This window comes from Chionomys nivalis, chromosome 4 (genome assembly GCF_950005125.1).
Source record: "Chionomys nivalis chromosome 4, mChiNiv1.1, whole genome shotgun sequence".
In the NCBI taxonomy this organism is placed as follows: Eukaryota; Metazoa; Chordata; class Mammalia; order Rodentia; family Cricetidae; genus Chionomys; species Chionomys nivalis.
In genome coordinates, this window is record NC_080089.1 from 114,327,675 (window position 1) to 114,337,009 (window position 9,335).

At 51.1% G+C, this 9,335-nt stretch overlaps 1 protein-coding gene across 2 annotated transcripts; it reads left to right on the top strand.

Annotated features, from left to right (window-relative positions):
- The first annotated feature begins 1,445 nt into the window (after positions 1–1,445).
- On the top strand, positions 1,446–8,498 carry Eomes (eomesodermin). 2 transcript variants are annotated; one of them, XM_057767475.1, is made up of 6 exons: positions 1,446–2,695; positions 3,659–3,813; positions 4,420–4,541; positions 5,174–5,332; positions 5,418–5,479; positions 6,767–8,498. In XM_057767475.1, exons 1-6 carry the CDS (start codon positions 1,818–1,820, stop codon positions 7,503–7,505), a joined length of 2,115 nt encoding a protein of 704 aa, XP_057623458.1. In that variant the 5' UTR covers positions 1,446–1,817; the 3' UTR covers positions 7,506–8,498. The 2 variants fall into 2 exon arrangements, with proteins under 2 accessions (XP_057623458.1, XP_057623459.1); XM_057767476.1 differs by having other exon boundaries at positions 6,824–8,498.
- Positions 8,499–9,335: the final 837 nt, after the last annotated feature.

Below are 9,335 nucleotides of genomic sequence, written 5' to 3' on the forward strand. Positions count from 1 at the left end.
AACCCAAGATTCGCAACACCATCACATCAAAACCCCACACAGCATTTGAGAGCGTGAAGAATCTCTCCACTCTCTAACACGGGCGTGCGGATATTCGTGCTGTGCGGGGTTTGGAACCAGGTTGGAAAGCTTCGCGTAGTTCTACTGCTGGGGTCTGGGCGCTTAGCAGATCCCGCGGCCATCTCATCTGTTCTAGGCAAAAAGTTTCCCGTGTGATCGTGTTCGGTTGGGGGAAGCAGAGTCACCGCATCTCGACCGGAAAATGCGCTCCCGGAGCGATTACCGCAGGCGTCCGTAATTGTTTATTAAAGGAGAATGTTCGGTCTTCTTATATCTGCAACGAAACGTGTCCCCTCTTCTGCAATAATAAAACGATAAAATATGACGGCACCGTCCTTGACTGTTTGCGGAAACGCAGGGGGGTGGGGAACAGGCAGCTGGGCAAAGGAGCTTAATTCAATATCAAACTGATTATTTCACTAATTATTCTGCCTTCGGTATTGTGCCGCAGAGGAGAGGCGCAGGGAATCTTAACTGCACAGCTGCTAGGGAACCTTTGTGTCGTGGTGTCAGTCCCCACCAAAGATGTTGGCGAAAGTGGCGCTTGGGGGAGGTAGAAATCATCCAGAGTTCAGGAAAACCGAGCAGTGTGGATTTTTTAAATTGCAAACGATGAAAATGATGGCCCCGGAAAGCCGGTTTGTTAGCGTGGATGTGAGGGTAAGCGCTTGATTCGCTCGGTCTGACTCTTGTTGGGTCTTCAGTAGCCCACAGCACTCGGCCTTCTGATTAAGACACGGCTATCTTCCGTCATTCCAGGAATCCCAAACGCCGGGCGCAAGGTTTCTCGCCACTAACCCTTTAGGTAAAAAGATGGGCCATAACAAAAAGCGGTTCCTGTGTGTGGATGGCCAGGAAGTCAGAGGGAAGGTGCGCTTTGATGTTACAGCGTCTGACGCACACACTTTGGGTCGCCTTCCAACCCGCCCCCAGATTTGCACCCTCGGGAACCTGTGCCTTCCGGCGACCAGGGAGCGTTCAGAGACCTCTGCTCGGGCCTCTAGGACCTGCCTTTGCCAAACTAGCCCCGAGCGCAGGAATGACCCTTAAGCCTAGGGTTAGACCAGGTACGCAGACTTCAAACCATAAACTCCAGCGCCTTATAGACACCGGGATTGATTCTCACAGTGGGTTATAGGTCCCCCCAAGGAAACTTAAAAGCACCAAACCAACAACAACAGCCAAACAAACAGGCGGGGAGGAAAAGAAACTTGCAGGCAACTCGATCCAATTAATAAATGCTTAATTGAATTAGTGTCACCTCTGTCAGCCAATAGCAAAGTCCCCTAGCCGTGGGGCTGCGAAGCCCCTCCCTGGCAGCACGCATATAAGCAGTCAGCGACAGCTCGTAAGTTTCCAAGCAGTCAAGTAGGCCTAGGGTTTATAGCACTGCGGAGCCAACAGAGAGAAGCGGGCTGGTTGCTAAATGGGAACTCAGAGCTGAGTCTTCTTCCCTGGTGTGAGTGTAGGGGGTCCTGGAAGCTAGACAAGGAAAGACGGAAGGAAAAGGAAACGCTGCTTGCTCAGTTTCCATCACCCACCTACAAACTGGGGTTTGTTCCCTTGCAGAAAGGACGCTGGATTCGGGGCGCGCGCTGAAGCCGCCCCGCAGGTCCCCAGGTGGGTAGCCCGGGCGAGGGAGGAAGGGAACATTACCTTCCCCTCGGAAGAGGGCGCTGGCTCCCCCCAGCCGGCCTTTATAACCAGGCCGCGGGAGGCGAGGAGGCAGCCGGCTGCCGTCTGCGAATCGCAAAAGCATGCAGTTAGGAGAGCAGCTCCTGGTGAGCTCCGTGAACCTGCCGGGCGCGCACTTCTACTCGCTGGAGAGTGCGCGAGGTGGCGGAGGAGGCGGAGGTGGGGGAGGTGGCGGGAACGTCAGCCTCCTCCCCGGGGCTGCTCCCTCGCCCCAGAGACTGGACTTAGACAAAGCGTCCAAGAAGTTTCCGGGCAATCTCCCGTGCCAGGCGGGTAGCGCAGAACCCACAGGCGCCGGCGCGGGGGCCCCCGCGGCCATGCTCAGTGACGCAGACGCCGGGGACACCTTTGGCAACGCCTCGGCTGTGGCCAAGCCCGGTCCCCCGGACGGCCGCAAGGGTTCCCCGTGCGCCGAGGAGGAGCTGCCCTCCGCCGCCAGCGCGGCGGCCAGCGCGCGCTACTCCATGGACAGCCTGAGCTCCGAGCGCTACTACCTCCCGTCGCCGGGACCGCAAGGCTCCGAGCTCGCCGCGCCCTGCTCGCTCTTCCAGTACCAGGCGGCGGCCGGAGCAGCCCACGGATCCGTGTACCCCGCGTCCAATGGCGCGCGCTACCCCTACGGCTCCATGCTGCCCCCCGGTGGATTCCCCGCCTCCGTGTGCCCGCCCGCGAGGGCGCAGTTCGGCCCCGCCGCGGGCTCGGGGACCGGCGCCAGTGGCAGCGGCGGCGGGGCTGGCGGTCCTGGCGGCTATCCCTACGGCCAGGGCTCTCCTCTCTACGGGCCGTACGCCGGAGCCGCAGCGGCCGGATCTTGCGGAGGATTGGGAGGCCTCGGGGTGCCCGGTTCCGGCTTCCGCGCCCACGTCTACCTGTGCAACCGGCCCCTATGGCTCAAATTCCATCGTCACCAAACTGAGATGATCATCACCAAACAGGGCAGGTGAGCACAGTGCCGGGTTGAGGAAATTGTGCCCGCTCTTGGCGTCCGATGCTTGGAGTGTTTAAATGCACGCCATACAGAGGACACCGCATCTCCAAAGTCGTGCCCCTTTCCATTCGCACACACACCTGTGGCTTGGGCCGGCTGCCAAAGTTACTCTCCCCTCTAGTCACCCTCCCCGGGATTGACAGGGAGGAGGCAGAGATGGAAATGGATGGAATGGACCCTTGAGGGTGGATCTACAGGAGCCACTGGCTCCTGGGTTTGCAGCTTGCAGTTTTCAGTTTGCAGGCGAGGACACGAGGGTGGGGGGTGGGGGGGGTTGGAGCTGAGCTGCGGCCTGAGCGCAAGTATTTGAAATGCAGTTGTTTCAAGCTCCATGCTCTTTGTTGGGCGCTTCTGTGAGAAGAGCAGAAGAAAGAAGTTGAGTTTGAGCTGGTGGGTGGGTAGATTTTTTTTGACGCCAGATGATGGGGGTTTGCGGGGAACCTACAAGAAAATTCTGGTACACCTTCAAACTGCCAACAGCTACTTTTGGAGGAACGGAGGAGTGGGTGCTGGGAGACAGGAACTCAAAACTGTGTGTGTGTGTGTGCGCGCGCGCGCGCGCGCACGCGCATGTAAGTGGGCACGCGTCTGCTTAATGTTTTGTGTTATCTGTGTCCTTAAAAATAATTTTTGATATCCCAGTAAGAAAATGAGAAAGATTCGGAAAGACCAGGGAGTTTGAGTGGATGGAGGTCTCAGAAACATATGAATTAAGGAAAATACTGATTTGGAGGCTGTTTCAAAAATTGTTAATTCAAAACCGTTTTCATAGTTTCCGGCCATAGCACCTATTCGTTGTTGTTGTTGTTGTTGTTTTGTTTATTGCAGTCTTCTATTGTGTGTCCAGGGGTGGCAGGGCGTGTCATGAACGTTCCTACTGAAATCATTTCCTCTGGTTCTGTTCTTGGCACACAGGCGCATGTTTCCTTTCTTGAGCTTCAACATAAACGGACTCAATCCCACCGCCCACTACAACGTTTTCGTGGAGGTGGTTCTGGCCGACCCTAACCACTGGCGCTTCCAAGGGGGCAAGTGGGTGACCTGTGGCAAAGCCGACAATAACATGCAGGGTGAGGAGAGAGGAGGCCTGGGCCGGGAAGGAACCAGGGCCCCAGTCCTGGACCAGTCACATTTCAATAACCAAGCACCTCACCCCGAGCCTGGGGCCTGGAGATGCTAGCATGAGTCGCCTTGTGTTGAAGAGAAATTTGCTCCGTCGTTTTTCTTGCTTCCTATTATATATCAAACCTTCACCTTGACCCTACTGGGCTGTGTTTGAGAAATAAATAGTCCAATGAGGTTCTGAGTTTGGGGAGAAGCTCCTGGTGTTCTTCTCTTGAGAAAGCCGGGGCCTCCTCTAATTTAACCTATGAAAGTAAATATTCAATGAGCCACATTCCCTCCCGCTTTTGAAGGCTTCGGATTAACATTCGGGAGCCCTCTCTGTTTTCAGTTCGGAGAGGCCGGTGATAGCAGTGCCTTGATTAAGAAAGGCTGGAAGCACCCTGGCCCTGGAGGGGGTGCCTGGAGTCCCGCTGTGATCCAGTGATTTCTGGAAGTAGGTCTCAGACCTGCTGCTGCAAACCCAGGCCTAACAAACAGACCTCCACCCCAACCCCGCACTCAACAGTCCTGTTTGTGTACGCGCTTATGTTTCCTTTCGGTTTTCCTCTTAGGCAACAAAATGTACGTTCACCCGGAATCTCCTAACACTGGTTCCCACTGGATGAGGCAGGAGATTTCCTTTGGGAAGTTAAAACTCACTAATAACAAAGGAGCAAGCAGCAACAACACACAGGTAGAGACAGGAAGAGTGGGGATCTTCCGCCTGGGGCCCCTTGGAGAGAGAGCCATACTTTTGTTCCTGTGTTTAATTGTTTGCAGTTATGGCTCCAGCTCACTTTTAATAAATTTATTTACCTTTGTTACTATTATAGTTTCTTACTATTAGGCATAGAAATGTAATTTGGGGGGACTTGGAACCAAGAGGAAAGAGTGTTTATTAAATACACATAAACTCGGTTTTTGTTTCGAGTGGGTTTTTTGTTTATTTTAGGGAGTAGGACCTGTATATGTAGCCCAGGCTAGCCTTGAACTACTGATCCTCCTACCTCCCAGGTCAGATGGTGGGATTATGAGTGTATCCCACCATGCCAGGTTCAGAATTGGAACTTGAAGTTGCAAAAGTGTTAATGCCAAGAATCTTAAAAATGATAACAAAAAACTCAGCTCTATTTCAAGAAGCGGGGAGGACCTTGCTATTCAATGTTGTGAAAAACACATCCTTTGAGGTTTTCCCGCAAATAACACAAAAGGGGGGGAGTCTACTAATTTCCGTAGAGGGCAAGCCGAAGTCCCATTTCACAATACACAATTTGTTAAAGTCGGCTTTTTAGACCTTTGAAAGTCTCTCTTTGGCTCCATTTCCAGATGATAGTGCTTCAGTCTTTGCACAAATACCAGCCACGACTGCACATTGTGGAAGTGACCGAGGATGGCGTAGAGGATCTGAATGAGCCTTCCAAGACCCAGACCTTCACCTTCTCAGAAACACAGTTCATCGCTGTGACAGCCTACCAAAACACCGACGTGAGTGTCCCAGGCTTGGCAGGAGCCTCTCAAGCTAGGTCTAGCCAGATAAAGCCCTCAGTTACTATCCTTCTCCTCTCTCTAGATTACGCAGCTAAAGATTGACCATAACCCCTTCGCCAAAGGCTTCCGGGACAACTACGATTCGTAAGTACTGCTCTCCCCCGTACTCACAAGGTTGTCTTTTAAAAGACTGTCTCTCGTCCTAGACTGCCTGCAACTTGCTGAGTAGTTAAGATGAACTTGAACTTACGATGGTCTTGCCTCCATCTCCTTAATGCTGAGCTCACAAGCATGGGCTACCACACCCAGGCTTCGAGTGTGCTATAGACAACCATTCTCTCAATCAAGCTTCATCGTCAAGCCCATTTCCTGTGTCATCTTTGAACAGGAAATGAGTCATCGTTTTCCTGAGGACATATTTAGTATGACATTTTATATTTAGGATTTTTTTTTTTACCTATTTTCATGTGTGTTTTTGCTGATACACACAAACACACACACAGCACACACTGGGTATTAAACTCAGGTCTTTGTACATGCAAGGTAAGCATTCTACCATTGAGCTATATCCCCAGACCTATTTTTGCATATATTGGCCTTAAGCAATCTTGCTTTACTTATTTGTGTCCATTTTTTTTTCATTTGATTCAACTATTTTTTTAAAGCATTATTTCTAATGAAGTGTTTTTGTGTCTGTGTGTGAGTATGTACTCATGAATTGGGTACCAGCAGGCCAGAGGTGTCAGATCCTATAGAGCTGGAGTTACAGGTGGTTGTCAGTCCCTTGACGTGTGTGCTTCCAACCAAACTCAGCCTTCTGAAGAAGCCTTTCTTGGCCCTTCAACTCCTGATCCAACTCTGAAAATCCACCCCAGCAGATTTCCCCCCTCTCGTGTTCTATGAGGAAAAGTCTGGAAGGTCACTGTTTTCACCACACCGAATGGCAAGGCCCTGCATTTGAAATAGCATTGAGTCATGGGGTTGCCTCATGGCACCCTGTCCATCACATTGACAAGAGGGAGTGTACAACTGAGCACTTGTAAAAGTAGATTTCCTCATTTGTTTATTTGGCGGTGGAGGCTCATGTAGCTCAGGCTGGCCTCAAACTCAAACTGGTTGTGTAGCTCCCCGTGGCCTTTTACTTCTGACTTCCTGTGCTGGGACTGCAGGCCTGGCACTAGCCCTGGTGTGTGTAGATCCGGCCACGGAACCCAGGCCTTCCTCCACAAAAGGATCTCTAGCCACAGATCTGACCCTAGGAGGAAAGTTCCTGTTAAGGAGTGGGAGTTCCACTGTAGTTCTTGTGGAACACACCAGCCCGCTCAGCTTATACAGTTGAGAACAAGGCTCTAGTTTCTGGGAGATAGTTTGTTTGGGGCTAACACGGGTTGTTGTTGTTTTTTTTTTTAAGTGTCTCTCTTTATATTGTAGCATGTACACCGCTTCAGAAAATGACAGGTTAACTCCATCTCCCACGGATTCTCCTAGATCCCATCAGATTGTCCCTGGAGGTCGGTACGGCGTTCAAAACTTCTTCCCGGAGCCCTTTGTCAACACGTTACCTCAAGCCCGATATTATAATGGTGAGAGAACCGTGCCACAGACCAACGGCCTCCTTTCGCCCCAACAGAGCGAAGAGGTGACCAACCCTCCCCAGCGGTGGCTTGTCACGCCCGTCCAGCAACCTGTGACCAACAAGCTAGACATCAGTTCCTATGAATCTGAATACACTTCCAGTACCTTGCTCCCGTATGGTATTAAGTCCTTGCCCCTCCAGACATCTCATGCCCTGGGGTATTACCCTGACCCAACCTTCCCTGCAATGGCAGGGTGGGGAGGCCGAGGCGCTTATCAGAGGAAGATGGCAGCTGGCCTACCATGGACATCCAGAATGAGCCCCCCTGTGTTCCCAGAAGACCAGCTTGCCAAGGAAAAAGTCAAAGAAGAAATTAGCTCCTCCTGGATAGAAACCCCCCCTTCCATCAAGTCTCTAGACTCCAACGATTCCGGGGTGTACGGCAGCGCTTGCAAGAGAAAGCGCTTGTCCCCTAGCACCTCCAGCAATGGAAACTCGCCCCCTGTCAAGTGTGAGGACATGAACCCTGAAGAGTACAGTAAAGACGCCTCGAAAGGCATGGGGGCATATTACGCTTTCTACACAACTCCCTGAAGAGATGTTTTAACCCCCAGTGTTTTCCAGGTGGACCTGGTGGTGTTTCTGTTGTCCTTTCCTTTACCTAGGTGACCAAAAAGACTTTTCCCCTCCACCTTTGCTGTCTCCTGTTTTGTGCAGTTCTCTGAGAGAAGGTGCCAAAGCTTTGCAGTAGCTGCAGGTAACGAACTGAAGCAAACCTAGCATTTTTTTTTTTTTTACCCTTTGTAAAATAAAGCTAATGGAGGACTCGGAAGTGTTTTAAAATTCAGAGGTTGTTCAAAGTGCTGGATTTATTTATGGGAAACAAACATTCAAGAAAAGGCTGTGAAACTGAGTGCCAGATGCTATCCAGTGAGTTTCAAAAGCAAAAAGCAAGCAAAAGTCTTTAGCTCTCATTTCTACTTGTAAATCTTTAAGCAAACAGCAGCCCAGAGTGTTAATGTATTTTTGCTTCAGGAAGAGAAGGGCTGGGCCTTGAGTTTCAAAAGTGGGCTCTTCATGACTATCTTCTGCCAGTGGCTGAAGAGTCTGGGCTTGAGAGTCAAGGAAGGAAAAACTAATGGGAAAGTGGCTAGCTAGTCTTGGCTGCCTGTGGTTCCTTACAGGATTTTGGGATAAACCATTTGCCATAGGAATGGATGGCCCTGTGTTGCTGGATGAAACCAGAGGGATCAGAGAGAAAGGGAGAATTTAAGTGTACAGTTGTGTGTTTAGACACCGTAGAGTACTCTGGAATATATTGTACAAATTCAGCTGCCTAGGTATCAGAGATAAACTAATGTAAACTTGGTGCCTAGGCTTTGTAAAGAATTTACAGGGTTGAGCGGAGCCTCAGTAGCTCGGCTATTCCGTCCACTTAGTTATGTACTTACTCAGCTGCCTCTGTATTCACTTCAACCACACTTAAGAAAAAAAAAAACCTGTTTAATCCTCTTTCCTTGGTCATCCCTACTTTGCCCTTCAGTAAATGTGAAGAAATTGCAATCTGATGCCACAGTTCCTATAGGCTTTTTAGAGACTCTGAATTTTTATGTACAGTTGTAAGTCATTTTTAATAAATGTGGTTCAATGAGGGAACGGATACAGCTCTGTCTTCTGTGCTATGGATTTTATCTAACTTTGTTCCCTTCTACCCTTTTTCAGAGTGAACAGTCTCTTACACATTACACACAGACACACACCAAACTGGTATCTTAACTAGATACTGTGGTCCTGAGGAGTGGGCAGGGGGTGCTTCTTTTTAATCCCCCCGTCCCCACCCCCACTCCAAAGATGAATGGGATCTACTTCCTCGCCCCACTAGGAAGTGTGGACAATGGGTGTTGGCTGGGGAGGGGGTGGGTTGGGGAGGGAGTGTTTGCCCTGGAGATGTAAGATTGCACTCTGCAGGTTTAATTCTAGCTCCCCACCCTCCACCCCTGACCGTAGTCATTTAGTTCTTTTCCTTGGTTTACTTTAGGCTACCGGTTCCTAGACCCACAGAAGCTCCCTGGGAACCCCCGCGGCCATTCGAGCGCCCACGAGTTCCGGGTCCTTTAAGCACCGCAGGGCGCGATGTTCGCTAACCCCAAGCCTTGCGCCCATTTGCGGTTTTCCGCGGTCGGTGCAGCTGTTGTCCTCGGTTGCCTTACCCTCAGCTAAACTTCATCCTCGACTCAGGGCTTGTACGCAGGCTAGCACTGGGTGCGGCGATCACAGAGTGTTCCACTTGTCTCGAGCACCGCGGTTCTGCAAACAGCATCTGGACAGCGGCGCATCTCCTCGCTCGAAGCTCCGCTTTAGTTACTAACTGCGGGTGACGAAGCCCCCCCTACCCCCAGGCCCTCGCTGAACCCTAGAAGTGCG

Coding starts and splice junctions, on each gene's coding strand:
- Eomes (XM_057767475.1), top strand. CDS start 1,818: ATGCAGTTAGGAGAGCAGCTCCTGGTGAGCTCCGTGAACCTGCCGGGC. Junction 3,814..4,419: donor AGCCGACAATAACATGCAGG/GTGAGGAGAGAG, acceptor TTTTCCTCTTAG/GCAACAAAATGTACGTTCAC. Junction 4,542..5,173: donor CAAGCAGCAACAACACACAG/GTAGAGACAGGA, acceptor CTCCATTTCCAG/ATGATAGTGCTTCAGTCTTT.